At 34.5% G+C, this 20,403-nt stretch overlaps 2 protein-coding genes across 2 annotated transcripts in view; both read right to left on the reverse strand.

Moving 5' to 3' along the window:
- Window positions 1-385: 385 nt before the first annotated feature.
- Window positions 386-20,403, reverse strand: part of LOC116402692 — a 90,751-nt gene continuing 70,733 nt past the window's right edge. The window contains exons 8-11 of the mRNA XM_031882465.1: window positions 3,810-3,879; window positions 2,434-2,645; window positions 2,072-2,111; window positions 386-1,109 (exon numbers count right to left, since the gene is read on the reverse strand). Of these exons, the coding sequence (XP_031738325.1) occupies window positions 2,556-2,645; window positions 3,810-3,879 (160 nt within the window). The 3' untranslated portion in view covers window positions 386-1,109; window positions 2,072-2,111; window positions 2,434-2,555. The remainder of the gene's footprint in view (window positions 1,110-2,071; window positions 2,112-2,433; window positions 2,646-3,809; window positions 3,880-20,403) is intronic.
- LOC116402693 (NAD-dependent malic enzyme 59 kDa isoform, mitochondrial-like) lies at window positions 9,527-12,976 on the reverse strand. The gene is made up of 8 exons (XM_031882466.1): window positions 12,899-12,976; window positions 12,191-12,324; window positions 11,984-12,044; window positions 11,413-11,505; window positions 10,531-10,692; window positions 10,359-10,442; window positions 10,153-10,259; window positions 9,527-9,918 (listed from the first exon to the last, which is right to left on the reverse strand). The coding sequence occupies exons 3-8, from the start codon at window positions 11,993-11,995 to the stop codon at window positions 9,744-9,746; spliced, it is 633 nt and encodes a 210-aa protein (XP_031738326.1). The 5' UTR covers window positions 11,996-12,044; window positions 12,191-12,324; window positions 12,899-12,976; the 3' UTR covers window positions 9,527-9,743.

The following is a 20,403-nucleotide window of genomic DNA, read 5'->3' on the forward strand; positions in this document are numbered from 1 at the left end:
GTTGTAAGTCAATTCATGTCTTCCCCTACAGTGGATCATTGGGCTGCAATAGAGCAGATTTTATGTTATCTAAAAGCTGCTCCTGGACGTGGGATCCTATACAAAGATCATGGACATACGAGAGTTGAATGTTTTTCTGATGCTGATTGGGCAGGGTCTCGTAAGGATAGGAGATCAACTTCTTGATATTGTGTTTTTGTAGGTGGAAACTTAGTTTCATGGAAGAGTAAGAAACAAAATGTTGTTTCTCGTTCGAGTGTTGAGTCAGAATATAGAGCTATGGCACAATCTGTGTGTGAAATAGTATGGATTCACCAACTATTATCTGAGATAGACTTCAGTATTACCGTGCCAGCTAAATTATGGTGTGATAATCAAGCTGCACTTCATATTGCATCTAATCCAGTATTTCATGAACGAACTAAACATATTGAGGTGGATTGTCACTTCATTCGTGAGAAAATCCAAGATGGGTTGGTGTCCACAGGATATGTGAAGACCGGAGAACAATCGGGAGATATTCTAACTAAAGCTTTAAATGGAACAAGGATAAGCTATCTGTGCAACAAGCTGGGCATGATCGACATATTTGCTCCAGCTTGAGGGGGAGTGTTATGATATATATATACATATGTCCTTTATTGTAATTTTACATAGTCTCTAGGGTTTAGTTTATTCTCTATATAAATATGTAACATTGCTTTGACTCAAACATAATAAGACAGATACTTCTCTCAATTCCAGATTACATTCATATCCTTATTAGGTACAAATATGTAAGGAAGGAATCAAGAAACTTACACTTCCTAGTAAATATATTTGATAAAGAACTCGAGAAAAGACTACTCTCATACTGAGAATTCATCGTATTGACTTCATTACTTCGAGAAAAATAATTGGATGTTTTTTCAGCTCCAACATGTCTATTCAGGATAAGACTTGCATTCTAGTCTCTCACAAGAAATGAAACATGATTTTCCAAGGAGTTCTCTGGCAGGCACTCACATATTGAAATTTTTTCCACAGATGATGAAGAACGTGATATGTTACTGGTTGTTCATAAACATTGAAGAAACACATCTTTCAGTTACATGAAAGTCCTCACCACACTACAACAGAATAGATAGGGTGAATGAGATAGTTTTGGAAATATAAATTCGACCTCCAATCCAATCCTTTAATTTGCTTTAAAAAAAAACCCTTTTGTTAGAAATTCCCATAAAAATGCACAGAGGAAGTCCATAAAATATATAAAGCAAAGTAAAACCAACTATATAGGTTTGGGAAAATTGAAACAGGCTAAACTATGCAAAATTGATGACTTTCTTTATATTTTTATTCTTTGGGTATGTGTGTGTGGTGGCAACCCAGAGGGAATAGAGTACTATACACTTTAAGTCAGGTAATGTTGTTTCAGCAAGAACCAATGTGGGTAGGCATAATCATCAAAGAAATGAACAAACTAAAAGTCTTTAAATAGTAGTGGGTCAAACCACAATGACCATCTATCTAGGAGGTCAATAAATCCTCCAAGATTCCTCACGCCAAACATAATAGGGTAAGAATTGTTATTTTGTGAGATTAGTGATGTTGCAAAAGTTGAGCCAAACAGTCATGACTATGAAACAAACAAAGCGTCATTACGAAATAAAAAACAACATAAAAAAAAATAATTCTTATAAAAAAATATACAAGTTATTTGAAATCTCTTGGAATTCATGAATTGTACATCATAAAAAAATGATAAATTTTGTTACTACTATGAAGTGGGATAATCACAGATTAGTGTCTTTCAAACATTGCACTTTTCATGCATTACATGTCATGTTAATGCTCCTAATTATGAGAATTACCTTCCACTATAATTAGATTCAAAATCATTTTAATTTCCAAATGCCTCTTTAGAACCCCTAGACATTCTACATTTCTCATGATATAGTACAGGAAATATGTGGTGGTCAATCAATTAATGACAAACTATATCCTGTCACTTGAAAGATCAAGTATACAAAGATAAAAACACAAGAAACCAAAAGTAATCAAAACAGAAAAAGAAGATAAATGCACTAACCGTGGTGATTTGGCACACTAGCTGACTTCCAAACTCCAACCTGCACAGGGAATGCAGGGAAGAAAAAAAAAAGAGAAATATGAAGTAAATAGAAATTATGTGTGGAGACACTGAAGAAAGATGCAGTACTATGAACTGCAAGAACAAGCAATCTCTTAAGCTAGAAAAAGAAGAAACATGAAAAACCAAGGATGTAATTGTTGATTTTATGGAATAAATCTATATTTCATTTATTATTTAGTAGAGATACAAGCCTATATATAACCATAGAGAAATACACTTAAGGAAATAATATCAAATAATATCTCCAGAATAATATCACCTAAGAATAATCTAATTATATTAATAGTTATTATCTATACCTCATTTGTATGACGTAAATCGTCGGAGAAGAAGGAAGATGAAGACAAACCCTTCAAGTCCAAAACTTTAGACGACATGATGGAACCGAAAAAGAACAAATCCCAAAATAAAGAAAGAAAACTCAAAGAAGCTCCGTAAAAAAGGACGCCAAAAATTGTAACCCCACTCCTTCAGAAGGCAATTCAAAAACTTCCCTCCAGCCTACAAAACTCTGCAGGTTGAGCAAAACATTTCATGAGTAGAAAAAGAAATAAAAGAAATTAAATTACAAAATGAAGAACCATTGATTAAACTAACTTAAACACCACAATTCATATGTACCACATAGTCAAACAAGAAAGTAATGCAACAAATTAAACAAAACAAATCATAAACATTAATTAAGAGATCGCCTCTCAAAAATTAAGTTTCAAAAACACAAAAAAACAACTGAAATAGAAGGAAATAAAAAGGTTCTCTCCAACACTATTTGTTATAACAAAATCCAGACAAGAAATGGTTTCCTAATTACTATTTCCTTTCTTCTATGGAGCTGCATAACACTTGGCTAAAACCATGAATGCTACTAATACTTTGGTTGAAAATGTTGGTTAAATGGTCAATGGAATCCCATATAATAAATACCCACATAGAGTGAGTGAGATCGAATAAAATTTCACATTTACATAAGAACTAGCAGTTGTAGGGTATGGAGAAGAAAGTTTCCTAATCATTAAAAAGTTGGAAGATTCTAAAAGTAGGGCTTATATTTGATAAAAAACAATACATAAACTTTAAGAACAACCAAATCAGACAAATAAGTAAAAGAGATAAATAACAAAACCCATGAAGAGCAAGGAAAAAGGTACCTGCAACGACAAGGAAATGTCATTTTTTTGATAAATTAAAATAATAAATCTTGAATGTTCATGTGATAAATTTTGGTTGTATACAATTACACAAGTTGTATAAATATATAAATATATAATTTATTTATGTAAATATGGTTGAAAGAATGAAAAGAAAATGTGGAAAAGATGATAGCATATAAGGAAATGTCATTTTTTTGGGGGAAGGAATTAAAAACTGCCCATGAGAATCAATACCCTGCTGCCTTAATGCCTTTGATTCTCAATCACAATATTCCTCTATATTTCACTTTTAAATTTCACTTATTAACAAAAATAGTTCCTATAATAAAAACTTATAAATTACCAATTCCAAAATTCATGGCACAACTTCTATTTTTATTATTTTGAAAGAAAAAAAGAAAGAAGCTTAACCTAATCAATGGAGATGGTCAAAAACTACTGAAGAGTAATGGCAGAATCCTCTGTGAGTGTTGAGGAAATTAGCTAAGTATCCCTAACCATGAAGGGAGTTTGAGAAAGCTTACCACTTCTAATAAATTGGCTCCTTCACTGAGTCCCTCGAGCTCTCTTGGATCTTGGTGAACAGGTACCACCCTAAATAGTCAGAAACATGGAACTATTTCTCATCTCTATTATCGTAATTATTTGTGAACTCTCAATGTTCAAGAGGCTGAGTAGCTTTATATGAAATAGGTGCAAGAGCGGTTTGAAGTTCTTAAAAAGAGAGAAACATCAGGAAGCTTCACAGAGCAAGGTAAAGCTTAAGAATTCAGAGTTAGTTAAGATCAAAACCATAATCATAGAACAATCAACAACAAACAAATCTCATATCTCATCAAATTTTTCAAAAAGATAAATAAAAGAAAACAAGTAAGAATTAGACAAGCAAACATACAATGTCTATTTTTCCATTTGAATTTTTCCTACATCTGTTAAGTTCCAAATATGTTTTTGAGTCATTGGAAATTACTTTTTATATTACAAAATCACTTTTAAAAGTAGACACAAACAAATGTTAATATGGCTAATGGAACAATAACCTACAAATTTGTAGGTACTCTACCCTACAAATTAAATTCACAATTCTTGCAACAATGCTTTTGACTTCATTTATATCAAGATATTGATGTCACACCAGTGATACTAATAACAAGAAACAAAACCAAGAATCAATAGTTTCATCATTTTTTCTTTTCTCTTGGGCATTGTCGGTTTCATTCTAAAGTGATTTTTCTTAGCCAAAACAACAATGAAATCAAATCACAGTTACTATGAATATGTTAGTGTAAAGTACGAAGCATTCTTCTTCATTTTTGGTTGATCCATTCTCCATTGTACTCAATGGAAAATTAAATAAAATTATGGAACTGTTTCTTCATCCATTTCCAATAAACCCAGTAAAGAAATCACTCAGAACAACAAAAAAATGATAATAAATATATAGCAACTTTGAACAAGAAAACATGTTTTTGAATTGAATCTTTCCCTTAGCCAATATCAAAGTTTTAATACAGTGGAAGAACACTTTTAACAAAACATTTATTAATAAAAATCAACTTTGTTAACTAGTTTCTAAAAACACTCTCAAATATGCCTTCCATAACCTGGTTTAAGTTTTGAAGAAAAATGACTAATGGGCTGGGATACTCATGCCATGGAATGGCAAAAAAGAGGCTGAGCTTTGTATTTGAAGTATCATGTTGGTGAAGACATGTAAAAGGTCTTATGAACATTTCAATTTAACTCTTTTGTCTCTTGAGTACTATAGCTTTAGACTAATGATTATTTTCCAGTTTGTCTCTACACAAAAGACCAGTTTGTCCATTTCTACTTTAATTGTCAGCCTTCCAAGCTTGTCAAATACATCAGTTTTTAAGATTTATGTGCACCCCATGTCATTAATCCCTTCCTAAGCTGATTTTCCTTCGTAAATATATATTACACTTAACACTTAAACACACATATTTCAAAGATTGATTCCAAAACGAAAATGAGAAATGAATGAAACTCAAATTAAAATAGAGAAATAGAGAGTGGAGGTGAAAATAACCAGAAAATTTTTACAATAATGCTATGGAGGAAAAGAAGATAAGTGACTGAAGGAAATGAGGACTCAGGGAAAAGACTCCTATTGGAAGAAGGAAACTAAGTTACCATTTTGAAATTTCAAGAAAGAAACTGATGGATCTGAAATGGGTGTATGTATCTCTTATTAGCAACCCAAACTACTGTTTGAACAGAGATTTTATTATACCAAATGCTTATGTAATACTTGGATGAAGAAGATGAAGATTTCATGAGTAGAAAAAAAAAAAAGAGAAATATGAAGGAAACAAAAATGATGTGGGGGGACACTGAAGAAACAGATCCAAAAACATGCAGTACTATGAACTGCAAGAACAATCAATCTCTTAAAGCTAGAAAAAGAAGAAACATGAAAAACCAAGGATGTAATTATTTATACCTCATCTGTATGACGTAAATCGTCGGAGAAGAAGGAAGATGAAGACAAACCCTTCAAGTCCAAAACTTTAGACAGCATGATGGAACTGAAAAAGAACAAATCCCAAAATAAAAGAAAGAAAACTCAAAGAAGCTCCATAAAAAAAAGGACGCCAAAAATTGCAACCCCACTCCTTCAGAAGGCAATTCAAAAAATTCCCTGGAGCCTATAAAAATCTACAGGTCGAACAAAACATTTCATGAGTAGAGAAAAAATAAAAGAAATCAAATTACAAAACGAAGAATCATTTATTAAACTAACTTAAACACCACAATTCATATTTTTTTAGGGTTACCCATTGTGCACCCACCAAATCATTCTTAAGAGATTTAAGTTTAACAGTAAAGACCAGAGATGGATCAAACTATTACACCATTGTTAAAAAGAAGAAAAGAAGGCCCATAGAAAGGGAAGCTATTAAGGAAGATATTTCATTGTTGGCAAAGAGCATTGAAAGGCTGGGTGTGCAGGCTGGACAACAACAGCAGCAGCAGCAACGAACTTTCATGAAAATATACTTAAAGAATGATTAAGGGAAAAACAACATGGGAAGAAGTTCCAGAAAGGTTCGTCCAACAAGAAAGAAACTATGATTGATGTCAGTGATTCATTTGTGATGGGAGGAAAATCGGAAGAAAAATACACCAAGTTGTATTTTTCTAATAATCCACTATTTTTCTATCTAGGGTCCTTACACATTTCTTCATTGGTGATCCTCAAGAAGGGGTGTGTATGGAGCAACCACTAGGGTTTTGTTGCTCAGGGGAAGAATGGAAAGGCGTGTCGCCTTTGTAAATCTTTAGATGGACTAAAACGTAGTCCACGGGCTTGGTTTGGGCAAATTTATTAAGGTGATCGAAAGTTTTAGAATGCAAAAGAGCCCGTTAGATCATTCAAACTTTTTTAAAAGATCCGAGAGTGGGGTGATCCTAATAGTAGTATATGTTGATGCAACTGTGGTTATTGGTGATGATTCTTTAGATATCCAGTCCCTGAAGACTTTTCTCTATTGCCAATTCCAAATAAAAGATTTGAGCATGTTGAAATACCTCCTAGGAATTTGAGGTATAAAACACAGGCAAGAAAGCAATAATACTTATATCACAGAGAAAAAATATGGACTTGTTGACTAAAACATGGAAGGTATGGGCTAAGCCATGTAGTACCCCAACGATGCCTAACTTATAGCTCACAAAAGATGGAGAATTGTTGAAAGATCTTGAAAGATATAGGAGGTTAGAGGGAAAACTTAATTACCTTCCAGTGGACTCGACTCGACATAGCCTATTTAGTAAGTATTATGAGCCAGTATATGTAATGCCCTAAAGTTGATCATTCAAGCTGCTTTGGAATGATTCAGTGTTATTTTGAAGGCTGCTCTCAGGCATGGTTTTATTATATAAGGATTATAGTCATACTAATATTGAATATTTCTCAGATGTTAATTGGTAAAATCTAAAGAAGACAAAAGATCAACTTCAGGATATTTTGTTTTTGTTGGTGGCAATTTGATGTCTTGGAAAAGTAAAGAAACAAAATGTGGTGTCACATTCAAGTGCATAATAAAAAATATAGCGCAATTGCACAGTTTTTGTATGAATTGGATATATCAAATTGATTTGGATATATCAACTTTTTGACTATTGTTGAGTTGGGATTTGAAATCACCACACTAGCAAAATTGTGGTGTGATAATTAAGCAACACTTGATATCGCATTTAATCCGGTGTTCCATGAAGTTAATGACAATTCTATCACTGGTTCTTTTTATTCTATACCAAGTTCAATAGCTTTTACCTCAAGTTCCTCTATACGATCATCCTCTTCCACTACTTCCAATTCCTCCTCATTTGCTTGAACAACTTAACACTCTGAGTTCCTTCTGATCCTTCACCTTACATCTATGGCCTGCACAAAATTTTTCCTCACAACAAAAGCAGATCCCTTTTCTCACATCTGGCTTTTGAAACTCAACATCACAAAAAGTCGTCTTGGTGGTCCTTCCCGTCAATTAATTTTCTGCAGCCCCTCGAAGTGTGATAGCCCTTACTGGAACAGTACCTTCTGACTTATTGTCATTTGGAAACTACATGAAATTGAGTATTTAAAGAAGTAGAAACCTGGGTTTTATCATCCCCTACACATTTTAAGTCAGATTCACCCTTATCACCTCTCGGTTCTCAATTTTCTGGGCCAATTTCATCATTTTGAGCAAAGCCCAACAGGTTCCCAACATTCCAATTTTGTCTTAATCCAAGGTTTCAAACCATTCATAAATGTCTCTTCTATAACTGTCTTATGCAGAAAAGGCAAAGGTGCCACCAATTTATCAAAAAAAATTATGTATTCATCCACTGTAGTGTCTTGTTTTATCGTTAAAAATCTGCCCAATATTGATCCCTCACGGTCTGATCGAAATCGAATAATAAGTCTTCTCTTTAAATCTTCCCAATTAACAAACGGTTCACGGTCTTCATGAGATCTATACCAATCCAAGGCTGCACCATCAAAACCTAATGATTGTCACCGTCATCTTCTCTGACTCAGTAAGTTTGTGTATCTGAAAATAACGTTCTACTCTAAATAACCAAGAATCCGGGCAATACCCGCGAAAACTGGCATGTCAATTTTCTTGAATTTGCTTCGATCCCCTGCAGATTCTTCTCCTTCCAACTTGGTGTATTTTTCTTCCGATTTTCCTCCCATCACAAATGAATCACTGACATCAATCATAGTTTCTTTCTTGTTGGACGAACCTTCTGGAACTTCTTCCCATGTTGTCTTTCCCTTAATCATTCTTTAAGTATATTTTCATGAAAGTGGTTTAAAAAAAGATGACGATTCTTTCAGTTTTCAAACCCACTGACTTCATGAAATTAATAAATAGAAGTGTGAAAGTAACATAGACATGAAATATATAAGCTAGAGCAAAGGCATGACTACTATACCTGACTACCATTACATAGCGCTAAAAGAAAATGTAATTTTCTTTTTCATTTAATATGTACTTTGACGTAATAGTAATAGTAATTCCTCTTTCAAACAACCACTTTTTTTTCAACAAAGAGGACAAGGCTTATGATCCCTAAATCGTTAGCAATTAAGATGCAGCAAATAAGGTAGTTAAGATGCAAAAAATAAGAAAACACCCCAAATCACTACAGTGCATAACAAATCTATCACATAAGCACAAAGATAAATACTGAGAGTATTAGTTGAAACTTAGCAAACACAAACAGGGCAAACTATTATTTAACGTGCTAGTTTAAATATATATCTAAACTAAACTACACAAGTATTTCAAACAGGCAAAACTAAAATTAGATTTATAGAAACAACGTGTCCTCATCCTTTCTCCCAAGGAATGCTATTCATTATGATTTTATCTTTTGAGTTTTAAAATAAGCTATTTATTATTCATATCTTTTCTTGTGCTATCTAGAAGCTAACCAAACAACATAGAGAAAGTACATTTGTATCACTAATCAATATTTGAAATGATGAAGCAGATTAAATAATACAAAATTCAGGAAGTAGAACTTGCCGACTTCAGCTGCTCCCTGAGTTCCTTGAACTTAAGGTTTCTCATGTTCTCAACAATGAAAACAAAAATTGAGTTGTAATTTTCCACACCCTGCCTGATCGATTCCACCATTGATTTCTTGTGGTCCCTTCCTTTTCTTCTTTGTTTTTGATAAAGTAATTGCATTTATCCCACAGACAATTAGATAGAAGACTTAAAACACTAATCTGCATAGGACTAAGTTCATATTTTCCCTCTTTCTTTTTATGTTAAAAACCACATGAGTTTGACACTGATTACTACCACCACAAGTCATTTAACTTCTTCAACTGCCTCATACTTTTCACAAGAAACTGCGTCATACAAATTAACCCATAATAAAGCTATCCAAATTTCGAACCCCATCTGATTGGTTTATGAAATCAGTAACTCTCATGGAAGGAAAAACTTGGACAGACTGATGCAGAAATTGAGAAATGAAAGTTTGAAAAAGATTCTTACATCTTTGTCTATTAGAAAAAAAAATTGATTTCTTGTACTAGAATCATTGTTCCCTGCCATTCTCGAAACAACCTGAATAGTCATGTTAAGAACACCGAGCCCTGCACTAAAGTTTAAAGAGGGGAAAAAACAGCATGTTGAAACAAATGAAGGTTAAATCAAAAGGATTGAACTATAGTTTCCAAAGTTTTCATTTATCTTATATTCACGTAATAGTAATAGTAATTCCTCTTTCAAACAACCACTTTTGTTTCAACAAAGAGGACAAGGCTTATAATCCCTAAATCGTTAGCAGTATTGCTATTTGGAGAAAATGTTTAAGTTAAACAGCTGACAATACCTTCCAGCCCCTACCACTACTATCTTTTCGTTAACAAAATCACTCAATGGCAGCCCTTGAGCTCTTACAGTTCCCAATAGTCCAACGAGAGCAACAGCAGCAGTTCCCTTTATGAAATCAAATAAACGAAAATGAATGTCCTTTTAAGTAATTATCAACTGCATGAATACATCATCAACTGCATGAATACATCATCAACTACTCACTTGTATGTCATCGTTGAACATGCAGAACCTCTTACGATAACATTGTAATGTTTCAAAAGCCCATTTCATTTGAAAATCCTCAAACTGGCATCATTCAAAATCAAATTACGAGATTACAATACTGATTACTCGCAGTGAACACAGTTAAAATTTGATATCTTAACCAATAAACCTGAACAATAGCTTTAGGCCAACATGTATGCACGACTTCCATAAAATCATCAACAATTGATAGATACTCTTCTCCCTCCAATCTAGGTATTCCTATTCCCTGAACTCGAAGGTCACCGAGGCCAAGAATACGACGTCCATCTGTCAAGACAATCATGTCAACCTGTAGTTGGAAGAAGAAAATACAATGAACTTCAAATATGGTGTTGCTGGAAATTAAAAGGGATTTTCATTTTTATTTTGCTCAAAATCAATGCTCTTGAGCTTTTAATGTCCCGAGGAAGGTGAAAGTTTCCCAATATATCGTGTATGGAAGTTTAAACTTTTCAAAGAAAACAAGGGTGATCAACATACAAAAGCCTCATGTGGATAGAAAATTAATCAAACAAAAATTCGATTGTTCTGTAGCAGTTTGACTTTGTTGTCAAGGAAATTAAGAGTGATAAGATGGCGAGGGAGTGACTTTGAGTGGTGGCAATTCGACAGCCAAGCAACTACACTCAAAGTTGCAGGTCGAATAGGCAGCAGGAAGAAACGAACGAAGAAGAAGAAGAAGAAAAGTTTTCGATCTATCAAACGTGATCATCATACAATAGAAAGTCATTTAAATTATCCAAATATATTTTGAAGTAATTTTAACATTTTCAAAATAACTCTTAATCATGCTCTAAATATGGAATGAATTATCTATCCAACTACAAATACAATAGTTTTTCTAAAATCACTCTAACTAATTATACAAATTCCACAACACATAGATCTCATGCTTCCCAAGAACCCACAAAATTGTTCAATGCGGCATTTCATCAAACAGTTGGTGGATGGAGACAACAAAAACAAGTGTTTAACAAAATTATCTTAGAAACAAACACATTAATATTACCTGAAGATGGAACTCCAATTGAACAGCCTTGAACAAGTGATGGAGAAACCAACAGAACATAAAGATTGTGGGACTCCTCAACTCCAATAAATCCTGCAATGGAAAAATGGGTTAGAAGGTGGAAAAGCATAGTAGAGGATTATGATAATGAAAATGGGTAGTGATGTTTTTCAGTAGCTATCTTTTTCTTCTTTTTTTATTCATGTTGTTGATGGTTGTTCTTGACTGTCTTTATCTTTTTTTTTTCTTTTTCCTTTTTTACATTTGGGAAAAAACAGTTTGTTGACTAAGAGGTGATGATGCTGGTGAGGGAATTTATTAAAGTAATGAATACTTTTTGGAGGACTTAAACAAGTAAAAGGACGAAATGAAGCAAGCTCAAGCAACAAATTTTCTGTTAAGTAAGCATAAATATTAACTAGAGGCTTAAATAAAATATTTCACCACCACCACCACAACAACAAAAAGCCCAGATATATCGCCATTGACAACAGAAACAGAGCAATATAAGCACAATATATTACAAGGAAAATATGGAGATAAAAGACATGAAGGTTTCCCTTTCACTTACAAAGAGGATCATTAAGTAACTTCTCGTTGTTAGAACCAATATCTAGCATTACTTGAAAAATCTGTCAATTAAACAAGAGTAAACTTAATGAAATTCAGAAAGTGGGGTTAAGAAAAGTTGCTAAAAAAATGTCACCATTAAATGATATTAATATTCTTAGATAGTCTACAAATTTCATGAAGAAAAGACAACAGACTTGAGAGTTACCCCCACTATCAGGAATACTTGCTTGAACGGGAAAAAGATATCGGCAAATTCTAAACACGGCACAATAAACTCTCACTCTCCTGGTTCTTGCTTAAAATCACATGTACATGTCATTGCCGATAGTGCCTCTTTCACTGAAACAAACAAAATTTCACTGAAACAAACAAAATTTCAGTACCAATTAAGATGCAGAAAATAAGGTATTTAAGATGCAGAAAATAAGGTAGTTAAGATGCAGAAAATAAGGAAACACCCCACATCACTACAGTGCATAACAAATCTATCACATAAGCACAAAGACAAACACAAAAAGGACATAAGCTTATTCTCAAATTTCAGTACATATACTCATCAAAATTCAGAATCTCACGTCACAAACCCGAGCTTAGTGCTCAAGGGTTGACAGTCATGCCTTTTATGCAAGATCTAAGAAGCTATGATGCTCATTATTGTAATGAAAAACTTTTGAAAATTTTTGAAATTTGAGCAAAATTTGAAATCCCCCAAGTTTAGACTAAACAAGCGAGCTATTATCCACCCTTCGCTTAAAAAATTGCTTGGAAGTTGCCCAACATGAGAAGAGAAAACTATCTGAATGTAGGCAATCCTATAAACAATTAAAACAATAGCCACAACTGATTGAAATCAAGTTGGATAAACAACCATTTGATGAAGGGAGGGCGTTGAGCTTGTCTAAGAAAAATATACTCTTTAAGGGTTTATGCCAGCAGCAGCAACATACATATCCAGCTTTCCTATAGGTATTCCTATTCCCTAAACTCCAAGGTCACCAAGGCCAAGAATACGACTTCCATCTGTCAAGACAATCATGTCAACCTGTAGTTTGAAGAAGAAAATACAATGAAGTTCAAAAATATATATATATCTACAAAGCATAACAATTATCCCATAGCTGAAAGAAATAATATTTGTTATGCTATGTATATAATTCACAAATTAATAGACCATCATCTCAATGTACAAATTGTGTGAAGCTAAGGTCTCTGAAACAACTTAAAGAGGATTGAAGAAGAGTACCAGAAGTTTTTCATTAGCCATCAACCCAGGAAATAAATGAAGCATCAAGCATGTCTAATAAACTGAACTGGGTCCTCAATATGTAACACAAATTACACAAAAATCTAGGGAGCGAGGATATGATTTAGATCCTTAAAATACTTAGAGGTTTGAGAGAGAATCAAAATAACTTATTGCATTCACTAAAGAAATATATATACAAGATGTTCTTTGTAAACTTAATCCTCAGTTTATCCAAGACCCAATGGTTAATTGATTCAATAGATGTTCTTCTAAAAGAACCAAACTGGAAGTTTTTCAACAAATATGTGAGTGATGAAACCGGAACAACATAGCTATCCAAAAGTGAAGTTTCCCATCATTTTTTTATGGGCTTTTTCTGATGTATAATGCATATGTTTGTTTTATTTTAGCTCTTAATTGTCTCGCTGTTTTAAGTTTTACATTTGCAAGTCTCTCTTTTCTTTCTTTGGTACGGACACAATAACCGGTGGGGTAACCTTTCTATGGTTCTAGACTTAGTTTCTAAGTTTGACTGCTCCCTTCAGAGTGACAACAAGCCTCATTTTCCTCCTACTATGGAACGGGGAGGATTCCCCCTCTTTTCAAAGCCCTCGTCAAACTCAATGCTAAGTTTGATTGCTCCCTTCGGAGTGACAACAAGCCTCGTTTTCCCCTAGTGTGGGACGGGGATGATTCCTCCTCTTTTCAAAGCCCTCATCAAACTCGATGCTATGACTAGAACACTAAGAGTAGGTGGTCTGGTTTTGCTTAGGCCATAAGTGAAGTTTCCCCTCATTTTTTTATGGGATTTTTCTGATGTATAATGCATATGTTGTTTGTTTGTTTTTTAGCTCTTAATTGTCTCGCTGTTCTACGTTTTACATTTGCGACCATCTTTTTTGTTTCTTTGGTATGCACACAAGAACCGGTGGGGTAACCTTTCTATGGTTCTAGACTTAGTTTCTAAGTTTGACTGCTCCCTTCGGAGTGACAACAAGCCTCGTTTTCCCCTACTATGGAACGGGGAGGATTCCTCCTCCTTTCAAAGCCCTCGTCAAACTCAATGCTAAGTTTGACTACTCCCTTCAGAGTGACAACAAGCCTCGTTTTCCCCCTAGTGTGGAACGGGGAGGATTCCTACTCTTTTCAAAGCCCTCATCAAACTCGATGCTATGTCTAGAACGCTAAGAGTAGGTGGTCTGGTTTTGCTTAGGCCACAAGTGAAGTTTCCCCTCATTTTTTTATGGGATTTTTCTGATGTATAATGCATATGTTGTTTGTTTGTTTTTTAGCTCTTAATTGTCTCGATGTTCTACGTTTTACATTTGCAACTATCTCTTTTGTTTCTTTGGTACGCACACAAGAACCGGTGGGGTAACCTTTCTATGGTTCTAGACTTAGTTTCTAAGTTTGACTGCTCCCTTCGGAGTGACAACAAGCCTCGTTTTCCCCCTACTATGGAACGGGGAGGATTCCTCCTCTTTTCAAAGCCCTCGTCAAACTCAATGCTAAGTTTGACTGCCCCCTTCGGAGTGACAACAAGCCTCGTTTTCCCCCTAGTGTGGAACGGGGAGGATTCCTCCTCTTTTCAAAGCCCTTATCAAACTCGATGCTATGTCTAGAACGCTAAGAGTAGGTGGTCTGGTTTTGCTTAGGCCACAAGTGATGTTTTCCCTGATTTTTTTATGGGATTTTTCTTATGTATAATGCATATGTTGTTTGTTTTTTTTGGCTCTTAATTGTCTCGCTATTTTACGTTTTCTATTTGCAACTATCTCTTTTGTTTCTTTGTTACGCACACAAGAACCGGTGGGGTAACCTTTCTATGGTTCTAGACTTAGTTTCTAAGTTTGACTGTTCCCTTCGGAGTGACAACAAGCCTCGTTTTCCCCTACTATGGAACGGGGAGGATTCCTCCTCTTTTCAAAGCCCTCGTCAAACTCAATGCTAAGTTTGACTGCTCCCTTCGGAGTGACAATAAGCCTCGTTTTCCCCCTAGTGTGGAACGGGGAGGATTCCTCCTCTTTTTCAAAGCCCTCATCAAACTCGATGCTATGTCTAGAACGCTAAGAGTAGGTGGCCTGGTTTTCGTTAGGCCAAAAGTGAAGTTTCCTCTCATTTTTTTATGGGCTTTTTCTTATGTATATTGCATATGTTGTTTGTTTTTTTAGCTCTTAATTGTTTCACTGTTTTATGTTTGCAAGTCTCTCTATTCTTTGTTTGGTATGCAATGTGGTAACTAGGTCTTGCTAGAACCGGTGGGCTAACCTTTCTATGGTTCTACACTTAGTTTCTAAGTTTGACTGCTCCCTTCGAAGTGACAACAAGTTTTGTTAATGTCCACCCTTTTCTAGAGGGATTTAGTTCATTGTGGCTAGACAAACGGCTCCTAACTCATGTTATTTGTTAAAACCATCTCAATTTCTAAAGAGTACCTCCTATCCTTTTTTAACTCTATCTATGCTAGGTTTGGACCAAGTGCATCATAGGTAAGTCACAGCAACGCAACAAAGGAAGACAAAGCTAGAAAAGTATCCATGCAATCAAGCATTCACAACACACATACCATTTTCTCAATCATGCATTCACATCTGAACAAGATATCGCTAACATCTCAATAAGATATCGCTAAAAAGGGACGTAAACCAAAAAAGACGGCAGCTTATGCTCAAATTTCAGCACATATAATCATCAACATTCATAATTTTACATCACAAACCCAAGTTCAGTGGTCAAGGGTTGTTAGTCATGCTTTTTATGCAAGATCTAAGTAAGCTAATAAGGTATAATGCTCCTTATTGTAAGGAAATTTTTTTTAGAAATTTAGAAATTTGGGCAAAATTTGAACCCCAAGTTTCGACTAAACATGCAAGCTTTTGAAAATCAAAGTAAAGAGAGAAAAATAAGGGGGAACTTTGGACTCCCCTAGAAGGATCGACGTCCTTGACTTTTGTTTGAAGCTTGCATGGATAAACCTCTTCATTTCTTTTCCATTGATTAATTATCCTTGTTCCTGAAAATCAAAGGAAATTCTCTCAATTTCATTTATTACTAAAATTAGGATAATTATAGTAACGGTATTTTTAACTCTTTTGGTAGTTTACGTCTTGAGTGTGTTTTCAATGGTATTTTTATATAAAGTACAAAGTTTAGGGGTATTCTGTATAATGGAACCTCTTTGACAAAAAAAAAAAAAAATTTAAACCCATGAAGTCTAACTAACCGAACACAATTAGATTTCTAGTAGCAGTAATTTACCACAGAAACAGAAATCAAAGGTTAGAAAATAATTTAATGGCATTTCTATAAATTTATCACATGATCTTTCTTCTTCTTTTTTTTCTTTCCTTTTTTGATAAAGCTCTAACCATGTAGTTAAGCTTCTACCTGTAGCAGTTAATTAAAATAGAGACATAAACTATAGATTAACAAACAATTGGAAGGCCTCTCGATCAATTTAATACACAATAAGTTCATACTTATGTCTTTTTGGAAGTATAAAAAATGAAAAATCGCTATTTTCCCAAAACGAAACCTCTTCATTCCTCTTTCGTCGATTATTCATCCTTGTTCTTCAAACCTCAAGCCTTAAAATTGAGGAAGTAGAGGAAATTCTCTCAATTTACTTCAAAGGAAGGATCATGTTCTCTCCTACAAATGGTGTCTTTCTAATTTTCATAACTTTATGACTTAATATGGCAGTGTTGTATAATGCAAATCCATATAGAAGAAACACCATTTACAGCACAGCCAAGGAAAATGAAGATTCAATATCTTTTTCAAAAAACGCTCTATCTCATTTGCACTTATTTCTCTCTTCTTCTTCCACGCTCAATGAAGAAAACCCTTAATGAAGAAAAAAATAAGAAATCAACCCTAAACCCCTCAACCCAACATCCTGGTGTGCTTTCTCAATCTACATCCTTCTCAATGAAACATACTGATGTGCTTTCTTAATCTACATCCTTCTCAAAGAAATGAATTGAAAAATCTCTAAAAGTTTCCTCATCAAACAATACCATGCAACAATGTTTAAAAAGGATAGTAAAAAGGAAGAACAATGACGTAATGGTGTTTAAAGAGAATGGTAAAAAGGAACAAAGATGGTGAGAAGAAATTTATTTTCAACTTAACCATGAAGAACAGTTCAACAAAAAATAAATAATAAAATAAAGGCACTTGGGAAAGCAACAAACCTGCTTCTGTAACTCAAGAAGCTGCCGCTCTTTCTCATGAATGTGTTCTTCAAGTTCATGCAAATGTTTTATTTGCTAAGCTCTTTCAGCTTCAGAATGATCATGTTCCTCCTACAAATGATATGTTTCTAATTTTCATAACTCAATGACTTAATATGGCAGTCTTGTATAATACAAATCCGTAATAGAAGAAACACCACTTACAGCAGAGCCAAGAAAAATGAAGATTGTGTGTAATGTACTGCAATAAAATTAAAATACTAAAGAATGTGTTAGGATGTTAGCGTAAGCAAAAAGTAAAATCAATGGCAAAAGAAGGGAAAAATTGAAGGGCATCAACAAAAAATGTAAACCTTTAAGTTGCTATTTCCTTATCTTGTTCCTGCAGAAGATCATCCTTGGCCCAAGCCTATGAAGAAATTATAGAATAAAAGGGTTGGTGAAGAAAAAAACAGATCATTGCAAAACATTCTTATGCAAGCAAATCAAGCATGAGGGGGAAAAAAAAACACACCGCGTCGTTGTCTAATTTAATTGATTGCAATTCCCTATCTTTATCTTCTATTTTCCTTTCCAGTTTGAGAATAGCCTGGTGTCTTTCACATAGCCTGTTCCTGTACAGCCACAAAATGTCTCATTGAAGTATTAAAGTAGACCGCATCTAAATAGTGATTTGCCTAATTCTTCAAAAATAAACATTAAGTTTTGAGTTGTGGCAATATGAACTAGGATCTCCTTTACAATTGTGCTCTAAAGATATTGAAGACAATTTATAGAATAAATCAATCTTATTAATGATAATAATAGAATTAGTAATGACGATATTACATATCCTTTAAAATTTTTTGTTAAGTGAAAATTATGAGGTTTCTTTCCGCTTTTGTGTGTTCTCATGTTTAATTGTACTTTATCGTACCAATTTAGAATTTTAAAATGTTTTTAATTCACTATTTGAGGCTTCATCTTGCCTCTTCAAGTCAAAATACCTCACAGCCTGCCTTTGTTGAGTTATTTTCTATTGAATAATAGATTGTGTTTTCTTTTTTGGTCAAGAGACCAAAGTAGATTAGTTTACAATTAGAAACAAAAAGGTGGATTTCGATTTCCCATAATAAACAATAAGAGTGGATCACCAACAAGTCATAAACCTACTATCATTTATGTTCCACTTGATCCAAACATAACAAACAAAAATGAAAGGTTTGGACTTACTTGAGAATTAGTGTTGAAAAAAGATAGTTGTATGACCTTTGTTAGCATAGGAGTAACAACTTGAAAATGCATCAAGAATCTACAAAATTATTTAACATTAGTAGTTAAGAATGCAGAAAATAAGGAAACACCCCACATCACTACAGCGGATAACAAATCTGCCACATAAGCACAAAGATATAAATACTGAGAGTATTATTTGAAACTTAGCAAACTCAAACAGGACACTGATTTGTAGCTATGCCTGAGGGAAAAATAAATCATGAACACTGATTTCAACTCCAAGATGCTTCTAAAAGGCTTGTCTTACACCGATTGAGGCAAGTCCTTGCTAAACTTTCTCTTTCTTGTATCTTTTTCAAAAAACGCTCTATCTCATTTGCACTTATTTCTCTCTTCTTCTTCCACGCTTAATGAAGAAAACCCTTAATGAAGAAAAAATAAGAAATCAACCCTAAACCCCTCAACCCAACATCCTGGTGTGCTTTCTCAATCTACATCCTCCTCATTTTTTTTATGACAAATCTTTAATTAACGAAATTCAAGTAAAGAATAGGTTTGCTTTCAAGTAATCCTCTGATTAGGTTTACCTCATTAAAGAATTCATCTGCATCTGCCCACTGTCCGCTAACTTCATCGACACATAATCTTCTGTATTATATTATCCCCTTCATCTCCGTCCTTGGATGGCGGCAGCAAGAGCACTACCACCTGAAAATCACAGAGACAGTTCACACTAGGCAAAACTTCCAAACTTGAATCTTAAACTAAAAACTGTCACTACACCACCGAAATTAAGACAAATAATCCAAAACCCCCATAATCACACCACAACACGTAAAGTACCTTCACACCCGAATCAGACAATCCAGAGATGGAATTCTCAGGAACGGTCTTCATACCTCTCGCTTAAGTGGGTTAGAAGAGGGAGGCCCGCTTCCACCTAGCCAGCGAGGGTTTGGAATCAGGAACCATGGAGTCGGGATCTGACGGTGATGGTGGAACAAAAGGACTTTGGAAGACGAATTGGGTTTCCGAGGGGTCTGCCGCTCTTGATTCCGGCGCCGTTAGGGCTAGGAGAAGACGATGGCGTGGATCGGCAAGATGGGCAACTCACAGAGAGCGAAAGAGAATGAGAGAGGAAGAGGAAGTAGAGAGAGTTACCGTTGGAAGAAGGATGGGGAATTATAAAAAATAGGATAATTTTGAAGGATGTAAAGAGATTTGAGATGAATTTTAAAAATTATGACTGTTAGGACAAATTAGTTGGAAAAAGTCTATATTACCCTCAAGTTAAAAAATATCCTCAAATCAATTTATGAATCCTCTCTTCTCCTTCTCCCTCTATTTTTCCACTTTCTAAAAATATTTCATTTTTCTCTCATCCCTTCTTGTATTTCATTTTCCCTCATTTTCACAAAATTTCCTTTTTCTTCCTTTTCCATTCTTTAATTCGTTTTCTTGAAATTCCTTTCTCAAACTCCTCCCATGGTCTCCCACCGGCCTTTGAAAACCATGTCGTTCCTTATCACCTCATTCTTTGCCTTTTTCAAGCTTCTTCCTTTCTTGAAATCAAATCCTCTTTCATAGAAGTCATTTAAGCTCTCACAGCTCGTTGTCATGGTTGTCTCCCACTATGTATCATCTTCGATATCTTTCTTAGTTGGACTACGTAGCCAAACAACTCGACATCTACCACACAATGTTTAGCGGCATTGGAGGTTTTTGCCTAGCTTGCTATGTCTCTCTTTGGCTCAACCTTCC

The sequence above is a fragment of the Cucumis sativus genome, chromosome 3, assembly GCF_000004075.3.
Source record: "Cucumis sativus cultivar 9930 chromosome 3, Cucumber_9930_V3, whole genome shotgun sequence".
NCBI classification, from domain to species: Eukaryota; Viridiplantae; Streptophyta; class Magnoliopsida; order Cucurbitales; family Cucurbitaceae; genus Cucumis; species Cucumis sativus.